The sequence below is a fragment of the Grus americana genome, chromosome 15 (assembly GCF_028858705.1).
Source record: "Grus americana isolate bGruAme1 chromosome 15, bGruAme1.mat, whole genome shotgun sequence".
Classification (NCBI taxonomy): Eukaryota; Metazoa; Chordata; class Aves; order Gruiformes; family Gruidae; genus Grus; species Grus americana.
In genome coordinates, this window is record NC_072866.1 from 8,610,595 (window position 1) to 8,628,899 (window position 18,305).

At 67.0% G+C, this 18,305-nt stretch overlaps 1 protein-coding gene across 3 annotated transcripts in view; it reads left to right on the forward strand.

Moving 5' to 3' along the window:
- CASKIN1 (CASK interacting protein 1) overlaps positions 1-18,305 on the forward strand; it is a 33,474-nt gene that overhangs the window by 12,107 nt on the left and 3,062 nt on the right. For 2 of the 3 annotated variants that reach the window (XM_054843655.1, XM_054843657.1), the window contains exons 2-19: positions 3,009-3,060; positions 5,952-6,049; positions 6,154-6,299; positions 6,398-6,493; positions 6,762-6,892; positions 6,968-7,076; positions 7,315-7,423; positions 7,544-7,638; positions 7,722-7,839; positions 9,427-9,642; positions 11,687-11,794; positions 11,927-12,045; positions 13,156-13,243; positions 14,666-14,763; positions 15,167-15,277; positions 15,367-15,468; positions 15,932-16,070; positions 16,149-18,257. In XM_054843655.1, the coding sequence (XP_054699630.1) occupies positions 3,009-3,060; positions 5,952-6,049; positions 6,154-6,299; positions 6,398-6,493; positions 6,762-6,892; positions 6,968-7,076; positions 7,315-7,423; positions 7,544-7,638; positions 7,722-7,839; positions 9,427-9,642; positions 11,687-11,794; positions 11,927-12,045; positions 13,156-13,243; positions 14,666-14,763; positions 15,167-15,277; positions 15,367-15,468; positions 15,932-16,070; positions 16,149-18,257 (4,044 nt within the window). The remainder of the gene's footprint in view (positions 1-3,008; positions 3,061-5,951; positions 6,050-6,153; positions 6,300-6,397; positions 6,494-6,761; positions 6,893-6,967; positions 7,077-7,314; positions 7,424-7,543; positions 7,639-7,721; positions 7,840-9,426; positions 9,643-11,686; positions 11,795-11,926; positions 12,046-13,155; positions 13,244-14,665; positions 14,764-15,166; positions 15,278-15,366; positions 15,469-15,931; positions 16,071-16,148; positions 18,258-18,305) is intronic. The other variant, XM_054843656.1, reaches the window with a different exon arrangement.

Sequence of the window (18,305 nt, forward strand, 5' to 3'; positions counted from 1 at the left end):
CGTCCTGCTCCCCCTGCCCTGGGAACCACGAGCACCCGGCTGCGGCGGGGCTGTGCTGAGGGACAGTTGGGCTCCAGGCTCCGGCTGCGGTGCAGCACCCTTGGCACGGCTCTGTCGTGTCCCATGCCAATGCTATGTCGGACAAGCACACTGCTTCGTTACAGAAGGGGCTTAATTGCCGGGCTGTGGGACCACGGCATGAGGGTTTTGCTTGCAGCCCTTCGGGAGCTTTGGTGGTGACGGCTGGCGCAGCAGCCGCTGCCTTCCCTGCCCTGCCCTGCCTGCTGCCGGTGCAAAGCTGCTGTCCGTCAAGGGCCCCAGCGCTGGTGCAGACATGGGGTTGATTCTCCGCTGGTGCCACACTGGCTCCCACCATCTGGGGCCTTGGCCTGGCCCCGTGGGGGTGCCAGCTGCTGTGCAGCCGTCCATGCCGCCATCCACACCTCGCCGTGCTGCTGGGCAGCTGGCGGCACCCCAAGGTGCTGCACCCCAGGAGGACGTGGGACCACCCGGCTGCTCCTCAGGGCACCCCGTCAGACCAACGCTGCACCTGAAGACCTTTTCCCAGCAGCGCTTGAAGCCACGTTGGGGCCCGAGCTCACCGCAGCCCGGCACGGGTACCGGCAGGCTCATGGCTGCTGCCAGGGCTTTAACGAAAGTCAAACCGCTGCACGGCTGGAAGTCACTGACTAAGCACTTGGCACGGGCATTGATGGAAGTGCTAAACAGATTTTGGCAGCCGCAGCCTCTCCTGCAGGTGCAGGGAGGAGAGATTTGCCGCTATGGTGTGTTCGGCTGATGCCGGTTTGGCCAGTGCCAGGGGCTGCTGGTGCGCACCCAGGAATCGGCATCGCGAGGTGCAGCGGTGATGCTGTTGGCGTCACCTCTGCACTCTGCGACACCAGTCCCCAGGCATTGCCCCGTCCCAGCCCCTTGCTGGGAGCAACCCGTGGGAAAGGCCAGGCACTGCAGACCTGCTGACATCCGTCTGTCCGTCTGTGAGGACCGGTTAGCCGGAGCGGGGCCCATCTCGGGGCCGGAGATTGGAGCCAGTGCCGGGCATGGTGCCGCTCCTGCGCCCGCCGGCTCCTTTTGTCCGCCAGCCATTTGCATCCCTGGGGGGCAATTCGGCCCCCTTCTCCTGGGAGCTGCTTCTTGGCGCCGGGCGGCAGCGGAAGCGGTCCTGGGCTCCTCTCCACCAGCATTGAATGGCACCTTTGTTGGGGAGCCTGGCGGCAGCTCGGGCTGGCGGGGACCCGCTCAGCCCTGTCCGCTGCGGTCAGCCCCAGTGCCGGGGGGCTCTGCCTGCCAGCAATCTCCAGCCCTTCCCGGGGGAGCACAGGGATGCTGCAGTGGGGATGGGATGCGGGAGGCTGTTCCTGGGGTCCAGTCACCCTGACGGGGATTTGTTGCTGGAGTGATTTGTAAATGTGTTAAATGAACAGCGTGGGGCTGCCCCATCACATGGGACTTGGGCTGGTGGTGGGTTTTTTTGCTGCAAGGAGGGGAGTGGGGCTTGCACCTCCCTCCTCACACACAGGGGACCTCGTGGTGCCCCCGTCCCTCCCCGTGCCCGGGGGACGCCATGGTGCCCTGCCCCCTCTGTGCCCTGGGGACCCCTCATGCCCCTTCTTGTCCCACAGCCACACTGTGGCATCACGTGCCAGGAGGGGAGGCTGGGGACCTGGTGGATGGGGGCTGGTTGTTGTGGCTGTTGAGAAGCCATCCTCCATAGCTCTCGCCTGTTGGCACCGGGCTGCATCATCGTTAGCAAATGTCCTGCAGCTCAGGCTGTCAAGTGGCCGATGGAGCGCGGGAGGAAGCTGGTGCTGGGTGCCAGAGCCCGGGAGCCTCTGTGTGTGCAGGGAGAAACCTCTGCCACCACCCTGGCTGCTCCTGGGACTGTCCGACACGTGTGGCCCATGCAGGCTCGTGGGTCAGAGCCAGGCACAGCCACCCTTCCCTCTGCCAGTGCCCCCTGCGTCCCGTTTGCTGACCACAGCCCTGTGTGCTGAATAACAGAATGTCGCACTGGGATGCTGACAAGGAGATGTGGGACTGGGGGAGCGAGCAAGGCCACGGCTGTGGCACGTGCAGAGCGTCCCTCTGGCCCCCCATCTCCCTTCCCAGCCTGAAGTCGCCCCTTCCAGCCGGCTTGTCCCGGCGAGCTTGTCCCTGGCACGCTTGTCCCTGGCACGCTTGTCCCTGGCACGCTTCCTGCCAAGCTGCCGGGGTGAGGATGGCCACCCCTCCTCCTGCCGGGCCGGGACGCCTTTACTGAGTTATTTCCCGTAGGCTCGGGGCCGTGCTGGTGCCGGCTCGCTGCGGGGCTGCTGTGTGGGTCCCCAGCCTGGGGCTCTGCTGTGCTGCATCCACCCTCCTCTTCCTCCTTCTCCTGCTCTGGCTCCCCGCTGGGGACTGCGAGGAAGAGCAGGCTCAGTGGAAAGCCTGAGTGGCATTTTTCGGTTAAATCTTATGTAAATCTGGCTTCGTTCTTCTTCGTGGTGCTAATTGGATTGCCCTGATGCAGTTTATTTTCCCACACAGGCAGGTGCGGGGTGGGAGTGGGGCAGTGCCAGCTGGGGGGACTGCAGGGACAGGGGAGGTGCTGGGGCCCAGGGGGGCACGCTGAGCTCCCCGCTCTGCCGAAGCAGCCCAGCCCGGCAGCTCGGTGTGATGCTGGGCTCCACGGGGCCATGCCAGAACCCCAGCAAAGCAAAGGAGCCAGGGAGGGAGCCCCAGGCAAACCCACTGCAGCACAAGTGGACGGAGACTGTGGTGCCAGGAGATGCCCTTGGGCTCTGCCGCCATCAGCAGGGACCCCTCCACCCCAAGCCCTCCTGCCAGCAGCTACCCGCAGGCTCGGGCTGTGGAGCTGCAGGGAGCCAAAACCTTGGTGGGGAGGGAAACCTGGAGCTGCAGCTGCATCACCTCCCTGGTGTGCCCCAGGTCCCTGCCCTGGCCACCTCCCGCGCCACTAACATGCTGTCCCCTTCCCTCCCTCCCAGAGCTCCTTGGATCCGCAAAAAAAGTCAACGTCAACTTCCAAGACACTGACGGGTGAGTGGGAGTCCTGCGCCCGGGTGTGCACGTGGTGGGATGCGTGGGCAAGGGTGTGCGTGCCGGGGGGGGGGGAATGCCACAAGCAGGGGTGTGCAGGGGTGCGTGTACCTGGGGATATGTGTGGCACAGGATGCAGCGAGCAGGTGTCTCGTGTGTTTGTGCGGGCATCTCTGGAGCGATGCAGTCATGCAGCCAGGGTCTGGACGGGCAAGGGCTCTCGCCCCCTTAGCCAGTGTGGCTGAGCCCTGCCTGCACCCCTGAGCCAGTGGGCTTGCAGCCGTGGGCATCAGAGCAGGTGGGAGGCGAGGGCTGACAGGCAGAGGAAGAGCCGTGTCCCATGTCTTGCCGGCCTCTTCCTGTCTCTTGCCCAGGCTGGGGGCTCTGCCGGTGCTGTGCAGGGAGCAGCCCCATGGGACACCGGGCAGGCGAGCCATGACCCCGCTGTGCCACCAGTGTGCACAGCCAGCATCCAACAGGCAGGGAGGAGCGGGGAAGGGGGCTGCAGGCTCACCCCTGCTAATCACGCTAATGAGGCCACCGGCGCAGGAAGGCAGCCGGAGCCCTGCGGAGGAGCGGGGGCTGCAGTGGGAGCAGGGAGTGATGCTTGCAGGGCTAGGAAGCGGCCGCCTCCTGTGCCCCCCCGGCTCCTCCTGCCCTGTGCCCCCCACATTGAGTGGGGTGGCAGGACATGTGGCTGGGCAATGCCGCTTGGTCCCTGGGGATGGCTCTGCTGTGGCCATGGAAATGGCACGTGAGCGGAGGGGCCGGATGGGGTCAGGAACGGAAGGGCATGCCCTGGGAATGTGCAGCCATGGCAGCCTGGGTCCCTCCTCATCCTCACCCCCGAGCAGGGCCCTTGGCACTGGGGTGGTGGCAGCAGGCATCCCCTGGTACCCACCAGCATATCGGCTCTGCCAGCCCACATGTGCACACGTGTGTGCATGCATGGGTGCATGCAAGTGTGCGGATGTGCAGCTGAGTGAGCATGTGCATGCAAGTGTGTCTGTGAGTGCGAGCGTGCGTGCACGGCAGCAGGAGCATGTGGGCACGCCGACCAGTGGTGGGGTGGGTGTGTGGCACTGCCTGCATGGGACAGGGGCTGGAGGGTGCGATGTAGGCAAGGCGAGGGGATGCATCACCCCACGGATCACCTCGTACGACAGCTACCAGAGCCTGCAGGTCGCTGGGCAGCTGTGCGTCGTGGCAGGGCTGCGATGGCAGTCGAGAGCTGCAGGCAGGGCCCCTGCTCATGTGGCTACTGGCCAGCCTGGAGGGTGCAGGAGCAGTCCTGCAGCAGAGGAGCAACCTCCAGCCTCCAGCACTGCTCCTGGAAAGGAACATTCCCCGGGAACACGCAGGGCAGACCCAGGCTGCAGCCTGCATGTTCTCTGCTCTGCTGCCGGCTTGCTGTGCCAGCTCGCTGTGCCAGCTCAGCCAGCCCCGGCACCGTGCCTCAGTTTCCCCATCTCTGCTGTGCTTGCTGTTTCCCGGGCTGGTGGGCGCTGTGGGTGAGCACCATGCTGGTGTTCCCACGCTTGCTCAGGGAACGGTGTCCTGCACGACCCGTGGCCTTTGTGGCCGTGCCAGGGGAAGCCCCCGAGGCAGCCCGGGGGGAGGGCTGCGATTTGCACCATCTTGAGCAGATTTGAGCAGGGCGCTGGAGCGGAAAATGTTGACATTTCCCAGGCAGACGTTGGGGATCGGCCTCCTGCGTGAGCTGTCTGCTCGCATCGCCGCTCCCTGCCGGGGGATCGCAGGCGGCAGCTCCATGGGGAACATGGTGGCTGAAGCGTGCTCCCCAGCAGGGACGTGTCCCCCCCTTCAGCCGGGGGTGCTGGTGATGGGGGGCAGACGGGATCGCTGCCCCACCGCCCGCCTCTCAGGCACCGGGCAGCTGTGGGGGCCAGCAGGTCCTCCTGGGCTCCACAGTCCGTTCCCGTAGTGCGGTGACACCGGGGTGGCCCTGGGGATTGGACAGGGATACTGAGCGTGACCGGGTCCCGGAGCAGCGGGGTGACAGGCGTGAGCGCAGCCACGCAGAGGATGCCGCTGCCGGGAGCAGCAAGTAGGTCAGCTCCCAGCCTCCTTCCCAGCAGTGAGCCTCCTGGTTTGGCCGGTCCCGGGCGCTGTGAAAGCAGAGCGGGATGTGGCACTGTGGGGCCAGGGGCTTTCCCGGCCCCACAGCCAGGCCCAGCACTGGACGGGGGCACCGCTGCCATCTGGCACCCTGGGCCCCACCCTGCTGGTGCCTGTGGTTGTGCTGCTGGGGCTGGGCTGGGGGAAGTGGGTCAGCAGGGAGGGTGGCTCCTTGGCACCCCCCAACCCCAGCAGGACCCCCCTGTGCCTGCCCTTCCCCGGGTTGTGCTCTGCCCATCGCCTCCAACCCCGTGGGCTTGCAGCGTCCCCAGGGAGCGTTTCATCTGCATCCCTCTCGCTCCAGCATCCCCAGATCGGACCCGCCAGCCCCCGCTCCCAGCTCAGTGACATCCCCAGCCCTGTGTCCCACCATCTGTGTTGGAGGGGTCTGTCCTGTGGCTGCAGCACCCCAGGGGAAGCTAAATAAAGTGATGGGCTGGAGAATAAACCCACATCTGCCCTGGCACATCCACCCTCTGGCCCTTGTCACACGCCAGGACATGGCCGGCTCCTGGCTTGGCCACAGCTGGTCCCTGTGGCAGCTCTTTCGCTGGGTACCCATGGAAGGATGCAGAGGTGGAGTTCCCCGGGCAGCTAGGGGACACATGCACGTGGGGGGCTGTGGGAGGCAGAGCAGGCGCCCTGGGGTGCTGCAGTGGCTGTGGGCTTGAGACCGTGCTGCTGGGCAGGGGCTGGTGGGGCTGCGGAGGGGACAGGGACACGGGACCCCTGACACCACGGTCGGTCCCCAGGTTCTCAGCTCTGCACCATGCGGCACTCAACGGCAACACAGAGCTCATCTCACTGCTGCTGGAGGCGCAGGCTGCGGTGGACATCAAGGACAACAAAGGTGAGTCCTGGGGTCCTGGCCACGGCTCCCCATCCCGTACCTCTCTGCAGGCTCCGGCCAGGTGCATCGGTGTGCCGAGGGGCTCACGGCGTGCCCACCCACAGGCATGCGGCCCCTGCACTACGCGGCTTGGCAAGGCAAGAAGGAGCCCATGAAAATGGTGCTGAAAGCAGGTTCCTCCGTGAACATCCCATCGGACGAGGGCCAGATCCCCCTGCACCTGGCAGCACAGCACGGGCACTACGATGTGGTACGGTGGGGCCGGCAGCGGGGTGTGGCGGTGGCTGGGGGTCCGTGCCACCCTCCTTGCCCCTGCCCTCACTGAGCTGGGGTCTCACTCCCCCGCAGTCGGAGATGCTCCTGCAGCACCAGTCCAACCCCTGCATCATGGACAATTCGGGGAAGACGCCTCTGGACCTTGCGTGTGAATTTGGCCGGGTCGGGGTAAGTTTTTGCAGTGCCGGGACCCCCCGAGAGGAAGATTGGGAGGGGACAGGGACACAGTGAGGTCCTTGGGGTGCTGGAGCAGTCACAGGGAGCCACAGGGCAGCGCCCAGGAGGGATGGCAGTGGGGGCCCATGGTGCCACCACTGTGGGGGTCTCTGGCTGCTTGAGGAGGGGCAGAGCAGGGAGGTGGGGGCCGGGGGCCACAGCCCCGGCAGGCGGCTGAGCCGCCCTTGCAGCCCTGCTCCGTCTGTGTTTGCTGAGCCAGGTGGTCCAACTGCTCCTGAACAGCAACATGTGCGCGGCGCTGCTGGAGCCCAAGCCAGGGGACACCACCGACCCCAACGGCACCAGCCCCCTGCACCTCGCCGCCAAGAACGGCCACATCGACATCATCCGGTGGGTGCCGTGGGCAGGGAGGGCAGCGCCGTACCCCCCCCCCCCAGCCTCGCTGACCCCGCCGTCTGCCCGCAGGCTCCTGCTGCAGGCTGGCATCGACATCAACCGGCAAACCAAGGCGGGCACGGCGCTGCACGAGGCGGCCCTGTGCGGCAAGACAGATGTGGTGCGGCTGCTGCTGGATGTAAGGGCCCCCCCAGCATCCCAGGGAGGGGCTGTGGGAAAGGGGTGGCCCTGCAGCTGGGGGTTGCAGAACAGCATGTGCACCTCTCCCGGGAAATGGGGGTGAGGGTCGCGGGCGAGGACACCCCAAGGCAATGAGCTGTGCCCTCCAGCTGCTGGTCTCAGGGTGGCCCAGGGGGTCCCTGGGGGTGGCGGGGTGGAGGGCAGCCTCCTCCCAAGTCCTCTCCATGCCGTTGCAGAGTGGGATCAATGCCCACGTCAGGAACACCTACAACCAGACGGCTCTGGACATTGTCAACCAGTTCACCACCAGCCAGGCCAGCAAGGAGATCAAGCAGATGCTGCGGGGTAGGAGGTCTGGGGGGGGCACAGGGTGGCTGCACCGGTGCTGGGGGGATGCTGTGCTGGGGGTGACAGCACCCACGGCGGGGCTGGGTGGCCGGCGACGCTCCCGCTCTGTCCCCGCAGACGCCTCCGCCGCTCTGCAGGTCCGGGCCGTCAAGGACTATTGCAACAACTACGACCTGACCAGCCTCAATGTGAAAGCTGGGGACGTCATCACTGTGAGTGTGGCCGGGGGGGGCTGGGGGAGCCGGGGGGGGACCCCACCGGTGACACCATCCCCTGACCCGCACCTTGCCCGCAGGTGCTGGAGCAGCATGCGGACGGGCGCTGGAAGGGCTGCATTCATGACAACCGGACCGGCAATGACCGCGTGGGCTACTTCCCCTCCAGCCTCGTCGAGGCCATAAGCAAGCGAACAGGCAAATAATCCCCCCCTGCCCACCCCCACAGGGCTGCTCCTAAACCCAAGCCCCGGGGAGCCCTGTTTCAGTCTGGCAGTGTCGGGGGTGTCGGGGGGTGCAGCTGGTGAAGCCAAGCCGGGGCGATATCCCCGTCATGCATGTGGGGTCCATGTCCCCGTCGTGTGCATGGGGACAGTGCCTTCGAGTGTGTGGGGTCGGTGTCCCCATTGCGCATGTAGGGTTGGTGTCCTTGTCGTGCGTGTGGGGCTGATGCCCCCACTGAGTGTGCAGGGTCGCTGTCCCTGTCGTGCCTGTGGGGTTGGTGCCCTCCTGGTGCACGTGGGGGTCGGTACCGGCAGCCCCAGGGTGCTCACAGGGCAGCCCCGGAGCCAGGCTGGCATTGGGCTGGGGCAGCCATTTGCGGTTCCAGGAGGTCGGTGCATGGGGAGGGCTGGGGACATCACTGCGGTTTGAGGGGGGGTGGCGCAGTGGTGCTCAGGGGCTGAGCAGAGGGGCTGCGCACTGGTGCCAGGGACCCGGCGCTGCTCCACAGGGACCCTCTCCCTGGCCAGGGGTTGTCTCAGGGATCGGACCCTGCTCCCCTGCCCTGCAGCTGCCTGTCCCTGTCCCCATCCCTGTAGGCTCCCAACGGGGCACGTGATCCCCTGGGACGGCCCGTGGCTGTGCCCGCTGCCAGGAGTAGCACGATGGGGCTGGTGCCTCTGCTGGCAGCGTTGAAAGCCCCCACGTCAACCAGCGTGCTCCCCTCCAGCAGCCGTGCGCTGCCCAGCTCTGTGCGATCTCGGGGGTGGCCACATCTCTGGGGTGCGGGCAGTGAATGGCGATGCTTGAACAAGATCCCAGAGGAACAGTGGCACAAGTGCCTGCTGGCTGCCGAGCACTGCCGCACCGGCTGCGGAGGTGCCATGTGCCGGGTGGGCAGGTCCACAGCTGCCCTCTGGGTATGCGTCATGTGCTGGTATCACAGGGATGAGGTCCGTGGCTCCTGGGATGCAGCCGGCTCCGCGGTGATGTTTGGCAGAGTGTGGGGTCTCATAGCCATCCCATCAGCTGCAGCCCTGGGCCCCGTGCAGTGGGGCAGCAGTGTGGGGTGCAGGCAGCGGCTGCACCAGGCTTGGCCGGCCAGGCACAGGGGTGCTGGTGCTGCAGCCCCCAGCCCAGCCGTGCCTGCAGCCCCCCTCCTCCCAGTATACCTTTTTGGGGAGCAGGACCCCCGCCGCCCGGCTGTGGCAGCCCCATGGTGCCGGGAGCCCTGTGGCAATGCTGCTGCCTCAAGTGCAGGGCTGCCCCGGCATCCACGCCCTGCCGGGGAGCCATGGTGGGTCTGCAGGATCTGCCCGTGGGCCGTACCCTGCTGTCAGGCTGGGCCCTGCGCTGAGCTCCCGCTGCTGCTCCTTGACTCGGCTCTGCATCGTTTGGGTCGGTTCTGGCTTCTTCACATTCCTTTGGTTGCTTTTTTTTTGTTTGCTGCTTTTTTTTTCCTTTCTTTTTCTTTCTCTTTTTTTTTTTTTTTTTGGTGGCGCTGAGCGTGTCTCTATTATTTTGATTCTTTTCATTTTGTCTCTTGTTATGTTTTATTATCAGGTTCATGGGAGACTGTAACAATCCCCCAACAGTACCAAAAGATCCCGCTCCCGGCTTACGGGGTTGCTGTGCTAAACGGTGACGCCTCGTCCCATCCGTTCCATTCCCTGCCTCCACCTCCACCTCCACCACCACATTCCCATCAGACTCTTTTCAGTTCCTTTGGCTATCACAGGCTCTCCCCTAGCAGTGCCGACGAGCCGCATTATGGACAAGGTAGTTCACCGCTCGCTTCGTGCTCTCGATGGATTTCTTTCTTTTCCTTTAAAGTGTGTATCTAGTCTTTTCTTTCTGCTTGGTCTCTCTCCCCCTTGCCATGGTGTGTTTGCACGCGGGTGCGTGCAGGCGTGTGCACGTGGGCGTGTGTGCAGACATGTGCATGTGTGTGCATGCAGGCGTGTGCATGCATGTGCGTGCGTGCATGCAGGCAGGCGCGTGGGTGCACACATGCATGCCGTCGGCTCCCTCCCCTGCACGCCCTCTCCAGCGCTGCCCTAGCGCTGCCGGCACATCCCACCTCCGCCATCCTGGTGTCCCCATCTGCGAGGCAGGGCTGTAGGCAGCGCCGTGCTGCCGGCTGTCCGCGCTCTGCCCACGGTCCCTGTTCTCCTGCCTACCCTGTCCAGGTGCGTGAGGACCCCCAAATACACTCTCCATGCTCTGTGCCTTGGGGCAGCGCTGGGCAGCACAGTGCCCGGCCGGGAGCCATGGGAGGCAAATTTGGGTGCGAGGACGCTCTGCCTGCTGCAGCTTCCCCTGCAGGGTGTTTGACACCCAGCGAGCCGCTCTAACCGGGTCGGGGCTGTGCTCAGAGTGGGAAGGGGCTGCGGCACCGGGCAGGCTTTCCTGGGGGATGGCCTCAGGGCTGGCTCAGGGCGGGCAGTGCCCAGCTGCACCAGCACGGGCAGGTGACGGATGCTGCAGGTCCATGTATCAGGAGCACCCAGAGAGCAGATATTTGGCTGAGGGTTTTACGGGGTTGCAGCCCATGCCGTGCCCACGGGGGCTGTTGCCGGCTGTCTGGAGGCTGGGGAAGTCTTTGCACGTGCCCCGGCGGCGGGGGCACAGCAGGTTGTGTTGGGAGAGCACCGGGCCAACCACACTTGCGGCTTGACATTGCCCATGTGCCAGTGATGGGGACAAGGGAGAAAAACTCTTCCCTGGGGCTTTCTCTCCCCGCTGGGTCGCACAGAGCCTCGTGCCTGCCCGGGCAGTGCGGGCTCCTCTCGGTGCGACTGCAGCACATGCGGCTCAGGGACGTCTCAGCCCAATCGCGGCGTGGCTGTTTGTTCTCCCTTGCGCTCCTTCGGTGAATTTATCACTTTGCACCATCTGCCCCCTGCTATGGCCCGGCCGCTAACGGGGCGGGTGACTTAATGACTGAAAACAGCCTGGGCAGCGGTGGGGTGGTGATGCCCCGTACCTGGTGGCTGGCGACGGGGCTGGGCTAAGCCGGGCTACTCTGCGGCTGGTGGCGGGGTTGTGGCAGCACCGGGCCTTGCAGGGCTGTTGTCCATCTCATCTGATGCTGTTTAAAACCTCGAGCTCAGCGCTGGGCATCCCCGGCCGGCCCTGGTGCAAGCTGGACCCTGTGGAGGCGGGCAGCAGGGTGAGCTCGTGGAGGAGCGGTGCTTAGGGGGTGACCCTCAAGCCATGCCCTGCTGGGATGGCCAGGTGCTCTCACCCACTGCTGTGTCACCCACATGTTGCCAGCTACCGTCAGCACCCTGGGGAGCTCGGGGGGTTCAGCACCCAGTGCCTGGTCCCACACTGCTCCTGTGTCTTCCCTGAGATGGGTGCAGGCAGTGGGGGGGCACGGCCAGCGCTGCCTCGGCCGGGGGACAGTGGGATGGGGACACTGATACCCATTGTCTGAGTCTGCCCTGCTCCCTTTGCTCCTCCGCACTGGGTCATGTGCCTGTCCTGCTCCGCGCAGGGAGAACGCGGTCTCCATCCCCTGCCCAGGCTGAGCCGGGGCACTGGGACATCCTGCCTGGCTGCTGGCAGGGGATGCCCTGCAGAACGGGGTCCCAGGGCTGGACGCTGTCACCCCATGCCAGCCACTTGGAGGGAGGACAGCCCCTCAGGACGGCGCTGGCATCCCTGGGCATGGCCACGGCCAAGGACCCCACAACTTTGCTGTGGGGTTTTCCCTGCGTGCAGCAGCGATGGGCCCCGGGGCCATGGGTCACACCGATGCGAGCCCGAGTGCGCGGAGCCACACATGCGTGATGGCTGCTCTCTCTGCTCTGCCACCAAGGGTCCCGCGGGGCCGACATGAGCCCGTCCCACCTCTCGCCGTCGCAGGGCGGATCAGCCACACCGGCTCCTACGGAGGAGATCTGGGTCCTGCGGAAACCCTTTGCAGGTACGGCGGGCACGTGCTGCTGGGAGCCTCCCTGACCTGGGGAGGCACCTACCAGGACACGCCCGCACTGCGGTGTCCCGCGGCCCGGCCATGGGGCTTGGTGCCCTGACGGCATGTCCTCTCTCTGCACAGGTGGCGACCGCAGCAGCCTGGGCAGCACAGGCAGCGTGGCCTCTGCCCGCAGCTCGGGGAGCGGGCAGAGCGCAGGCAGTGGCGCGCACGCCCTGCACGCTGGCTCTGAAGGCGTCAAGGTAAGGTGGGCCCCGAGGCGGCCATGTCAGCCTGTGGCAGCACTCTGGTCCCGTCACCGACGCTTGCCTCGGGGCAATTGTTTGCTGCCTTGGCAGCTGCCCCCAGTCCCTGCTGGGACTGATGCTCAGCCAGGTGCTGTGAGGTCCTACCGGCACCCAGCGTGCCACCGGCCGTGGCTGTCACTGACAGCAGCCACCAGCACGTCCCTTCCCAGCTGGCCCCCGACTGCTGGCTGGACCCCGGCTCAGCCCCCGGCACGGTGTCCCGTGGCTGGGCAGGGGCTGCCGGTGCGTGCAGGGCCCAGCCCAGGCTCCACGCTGTGTCTCTGCTGCCACTTGGAGGGTGCCTCCGCACTGCGCACTGCATGCTGCGCTGCACGCTGTGTTGCACGCTGCGCACTGCCACCGGCACGCTGCCCACTGCAGCTCTGCACTGCACACCGATGTCTGCCTGCTGCTGCCAGCACGCAGCCCACTGCACATGGCCCGCTGCACGCTCCTGCCTGCATTGCACGCTGCACATTGCACGCTCTACGCTGCTGCCTGCACATTACACACTGCACATTGCTGCCTGCACATTGCCCACTGCACACTGCTGCCTGCATGTTATCCCCTGTGCTTTGTGCACTGCCCAGGGCAGCCTGGCGTGTCCTGTCCCCAGGCCGAGGCACCCGTGAGCCCACCTCCCCTGGCATCCTGCCTGCGTTATGCCAGAGCAGGCTGGGCACCGGGGTCTGCATGCCCCTGAGCCAAACACTGCGTAGACGGCCATGGGGGATCTGTTTTTTGGGGGGGGGGGGGGCTCCTGCAGCCTACTCTGGCACCCTGGGCTGGGCGTGCATCAGGCTGGATTCGGGGTGTTGCGATGCCGTGGGCTCCCGCTGCCTGCGAAGCACCATCTGTGCTGCTCCCGCTCTCCCCGCTGCAGCCCGAATCTGCTGCGCCCCTCCCTGCCCACCCTCGCCCGGGTTGGCGGCGGGGCGGCTGCCGCAGCACCCCACAGCACCCGCGGTACCCGCGGCACCCACAGCACGCGCCCCCCGCGCCCGCCAGCCCCCACCGCCCGCCTCACTCCTGCCTGCTCTCCCCCCTTCCCGGGGTGTTTTTCAGCTGCTGGCAACGGTCCTTTCCCAGAAGGCTTCTGCGCAAGAGACTGCCGTGGGCGATGGGCCGGCCAAGGCGCAGGACATCCCCGCAGGTGCGTGCTGCCGGCCGCCCGGCTGTCGGGAGCAGGAGGAGCCCTGGCCCTGCCGCGGGCGTGCCGTGGATCCAGGGATTTGTCTTTTTTTTTATTGCCACGGCACCCGTCACCAGAAGAAAAACGTGTGGGTAAAAAATGACTCTCTCGCCTTTCGGCTGCTGCCAGGCCTTCTCCTGCCTCGGTTAGTGGGGGCCCCGCGGGGGGCGGGGGGCGGCGTGGGCGGGCGGGGGGCGGCAGCGCTCCTCCCCGGCCCCTTCCCTTCCCTGGCCCCCCCCGTCAGCCCCGCCGGAGACCGAGCCGGGGTCCCCCCTGTCACCGTCTGCGCCGGCCGGGGGGCTGCGGGCGGGGGCTGCCCTGGCAGCGGGGGAGCATGGCCACACTGCGGGGGTGCCCGTGCCGCGGGGGAGGAACACGCTGGGGTGGGGGGCAGGTGAAAGATGCACATTCGAGGAGGATGCACACGTGGGGGATGAACGTGCTGGGGGATGCCCGGGCTGCGGAGATGCACACGCAGGGGGGATAGAAACCTGGGAAATGGGGGGATGCGCACACAAAGGGGGGGATGCACACACACACACGGGGGGGGTGTGCACATACAGGGGGGATGTACACATTTCGGGGGGGGGGAGCACATGCTGGAGAGATGCATATGCAAGTGGGATGCAGACGTGAGGGAGATGCACATGGCAGAGGGATGCACATGTGAGGAGGATGCCCACGCAAGTGGGATGCAGATGCCAGAAGGATGCACACACAAGGAAGATGCACACACACGGGAGGGGGGGATGCACACACGCAGACACACACAGACACACACATGGAGTGGAGGATGCAGTTGCCAGTAGGGGGAAGGGGCTGTTCTTGCTGGTCCTGATTGGAAATATGAGGCAGAATTTCTCAGCAGCCCTCGTCACCCCCAGGGCTGGCGAAGGCACCAGCTGGAGGGTGGGCGCAGCAGGGCTGCGTGGGTGCCTGTGCGGGGGTGCCAGCCTGCCCTCCTCAGTCAGGCCCCTTGTTGGGGGTCACAGCGGGTGGATGAGCTCCGTCCCAAGTTGGTGGCATGGCCAGAGGAGCAGGGATGTAGGGCTTTGGGCAGCAGGAACTTTCCGGCTGCTGCCCTGGAGGGTGGGAAGCCAGGGAAACCCACTCTACTGCCGCTGCAGCTGGTTCCCTCTGCTCGGGGCCGCGCTGGGTGGAGGGCATTGTGGCACCCTGGCCCCTGGCTGGGCTGGGGGCTCACCTGGCCCGGGCTGCTGTGCTGGGGCAGGTGTCGGTCTCCCATCCCCGCCCTGGCCCTGCCGACCTGGGGGCTGTGGCTGTGCCATCCCACCCGGGACAGGGGCTTGGGTCCCCACCTCACTTGGTCAGAGCCCGAGGGCTGTGCGGCCCCAGCCCCGCTGACCACTGCCTCTCCGGCAGGTTCGTCGCGGTCACAGAGCGTGGCCAGCTCTCCGTACGCCCCCCAGACCCCTGCCGAGCCCCAGCTGAAGAAGATGGAGCCGCCGTCAGAGGGGAAGGTGAGCAGGGAGCACTGGGGTGGCATGGGGAGCCCCGTGGTGGAGGGTGGTGTTGAGGGACACGGGCACGGCCACCCCCCTCTACCCATAGCCGCAGGTGCCTTGGCAGCCCTGTGATGCGACCACCAAGGCTGGCATGGCTCTGGGTGCTGGCCATGATGGCAGTGCCTGTGGGGTGCCGTGCCATGCCATGAGCCAGTGGCGTGAGTCATCCCTGCGGCTGCTGCCCCCCCCAACTCCACAGTACCAGCCCCCACGCAGCCCCTCTGCGGTGCCGGCTCCCAGCCAGGGCCTCCCTCCCGGCACGCAGTCAGGTGTGGGGACAGCCCTGGGGTACACGGGCAGGGGCGGTGGGTCCCCGTCCCCAGGGCTGCCCCGAGCTGCGCCATCCCTCTCGCCCCAGAGCTCAGAGGCCGTGTACCAGTGGCTCTGCAAGTTCCAGCTGCAGCTCTACGCGCCCAACTTCATCAATGCTGGCTACGACATCACCACCATTAGCCGGATGACACCGGAGGTGAGGCTGTGGGATGCCAGGGCTGGCCGGTGCCGCGGGGGGGGAGCACAGCCAGTGCGGGGTGGCACTGACCCCCCTCTCTGCCCCAGGACCTCACAGCTATTGGCGTCACCAAGCCGGGGCACAGGAAGAAGATCGCCTCGGAGATCAACAACCTCAATATCCCCGAATGGCTGCCAGAGTACAAGCCGGTAAGGGCTGCGTGAGCCGGGGCCACCGAAGCCGCATCCAGGGTGGGAATTAGTCCCCTCTGCCCTGTCCCCTCCAGGGAGGGGGTGGCACAGGGCGATGAGGGTGGGAGCTGGCTCACTGCTGCCAGATGATGCCTGCATCCCACGGTCCCAAAGCTGTGCACATCCCTTCCTGACAGCTTGGGGAACCGTCAGGCTGGTGCCAACTGTCACCGCATGGATGTGACACCATGTGTCCCCCTGACACCTCTCCTGCCCCGTCGGCTGGGCACAGCAAGGGGCTTCCCATGGGAACGGGGCTGGGCGTGGCTCTGGGTGCTTGTGGAACACTGGGACAGCGTGGGGATGGGGAAGTCCCCTGGGGCCATCCCCCAGCGGGATGGGGAGACCCCATGCGTGCTGTGGTGCCGGGGCCAGACCCTGCTGCCAGCCAGCACTGAGCCATGCCCCACGCCTCCCCCAGGCCAACCTGGCGCTGTGGCTCTCCATGATCGGCCTGTCCCAGTACTACAAGGTGCTGGTGGAGAATGGCTACGAGAACATCGACTTCATCACTGACATCACCTGGGAGGACCTGCAGGAGATCGGCATCACCAAGCTGGGTAAGGTCCTGTGCCGCAGCGCCAGCTGTGGTGGCCCCAGCCCCCGGTGCTGGCACTGATGCCCCGTGCTGTCCCCAGGCCACCAGAAGAAGCTGATGCTGGCAGTGAAGAAGCTGGCAGAGCTGCAGCGTGCCGAGTTGGGCAAGTATGAGCCAGGCACGCTGAAGAGGAAGGCGGCAGCAGCGTGCCCGGAGGTGCTGGCCATTGAGTCCCCCCCTCCGGAGCCACCTGAATGCCAGTCACCCAAGATGACCACCTTCCAGGACAGCGAGCTCAGCAGTGAGCTGCAGGTGGCCATGACAGGCGAAGCCCCCGAGGAGCTCCCTGAGAAGGCCGCGAACCCAGCGGCACCTGGCTACCGCTCGCCCCCGGGGCTGGGTGGCCGCACCAGGCTGATGAGCAGCTCGCAGGAGCTGCTGGGGGATGGCCCGAGGGCCCCCCCCGCCACCGCCATCTCCAAGAGCCAGGAGTACCTGGCAGAGGGGGCCGGTGAGGGTCCCCCTGCACCACCCAAGGAAGGGCGCCCGCCCCGGCATGGCCACCCCGTCAAGCGTGCCAGCGTGCCACCAGTGCCCGGCAAGCCCCGGCAGCCCTTCCCGTCCTCTGCCGGCCACCTGACGCCACCACAGACCCCCGGCAAGCCGCGGCCCCCCTCCCCGCAAGGCCTGCCGGCACCCCATGCCACCGCCAAGGTGAAGCCCACCCCGCAGCTGCTGCCACCGGGCGAGCGCCCCGCATCGCCCCGCTCCCTGCCCCAGTCGCCCACCCACCGCGGCTTTGCCTACGTCCTGCCGCAGCCCGCCGAGGGCGAGGGGGGACCCCCGGGGGTGCCCGTCCTGCCCGTCTCAGTGCCGGTGCTGTGCCTGCCACCAGCGGGTGAGGGCGAGGAGGAGCCGGGGCGGCCGAAGAAGCGGGCGCACAGCCTGAACCGCTACGCCGCCTCCGACAGCGAGCAGGAGCGGGATGAGCTGCTGGTGCCAGACGCGGGGCCCTACGCCACCGTCCAGCGGCGCGTGGGGCGCAGCCACTCGGTGCGGGCACCCGCTGGTGGCGACAAGAACGTCAACCGCAGCCAGTCCTTTGCCGTCCGCCCCAAGAAGAAGGGGCCCCCGCCGCCCCCGCCCAAGCGCTCCAGCTCTGCCATCTCTAGCGCTGGCATGGCTGAGGACTTCCCCAAGGACGGTGAAGGCGAGGCGGCCGCTGGGCCCCCCACCGCTGAAGGGGAGAGCCATCGGGAGCAGCGGCGGGCCAGCGATCTAGGCGGCAGCGTGGACACAGGCAGTGCCGGCAGCGTGCGCAGCATCGCGGCCATGCTGGAGATGTCCTCCATTGGTGGTGGGGCCCGGGCACTGGCGCTGCAGAAGCCGCATGGGGCCAGTGGGCCGGGGCCGGCCAAGGCGCCCGAGGGCTACTACCTGCAACCAGGGCCCCCCCCCGGCAGCCCTGAGCGTGCCCGTGTGGCCACCGTCCTGGCCACTGTCAAGCACAAGGAGGCCATTGGCCTGGATGGGGAGGTGGTGAACCGGCGCCGGACCATCAGCGGCCCCGTCACTGGGCTGGTGGCGGCTGCCCGCCGTGAGCGTGCCGACAGCGTGCGGTCGGAGGCGGGCGCCGATGGCCCCAGTGAGCGACTGCGAGTCGAGCGCGGTGGCTCCCCGGACGGCATCCCCTTCGCCGAGGAGGGCAACCTCACCATCAAGCAGCGGCCACGGCCCCTAGGGCCGACCCGGGGGGATGTGGGCGAGGGGCTGTCCCCGGCTCACCGCCACGGGGACCTGGCCAAAGTGGAGGCCAGCGCCACGCTCAAGCGGCGGATCCGGGCCAGGCAGAGCCAGCAGGACGGTGTCCGTTTTGTCCTCACCGAGTCCGACACCGTCAAGCGCCGGCCCAAGGCCAAGGACAAGGAGCCGGCGCTGGAGCCAGCCCCGCTCGCTGTCTACCAGAACGGCACCGGCACTGTCAAGCGGCGGCCGGCCTCCGAGCTGAGCGGGGCTGAGCCACCCACCACCCCACCACCCGCCGCCCGCCCTGACGGTCCCGACTACGCCCCGCCGCCCACCGAGCCCAAGAAGCCCTTCAAGCCACCGGTGTCCCCCAAGCCCGTGCTGACCCAGCCGCCCCAGAAGATGCCCGGGCCGCCGGCGCCTGTCCCCAAAAAGGTGCCCATCCCGAGCCCTGGCAGCCCAGGTAGGTGCCCCACCAGCCCCCGGGATGGGAGCTCCTCAGGGTGGATGC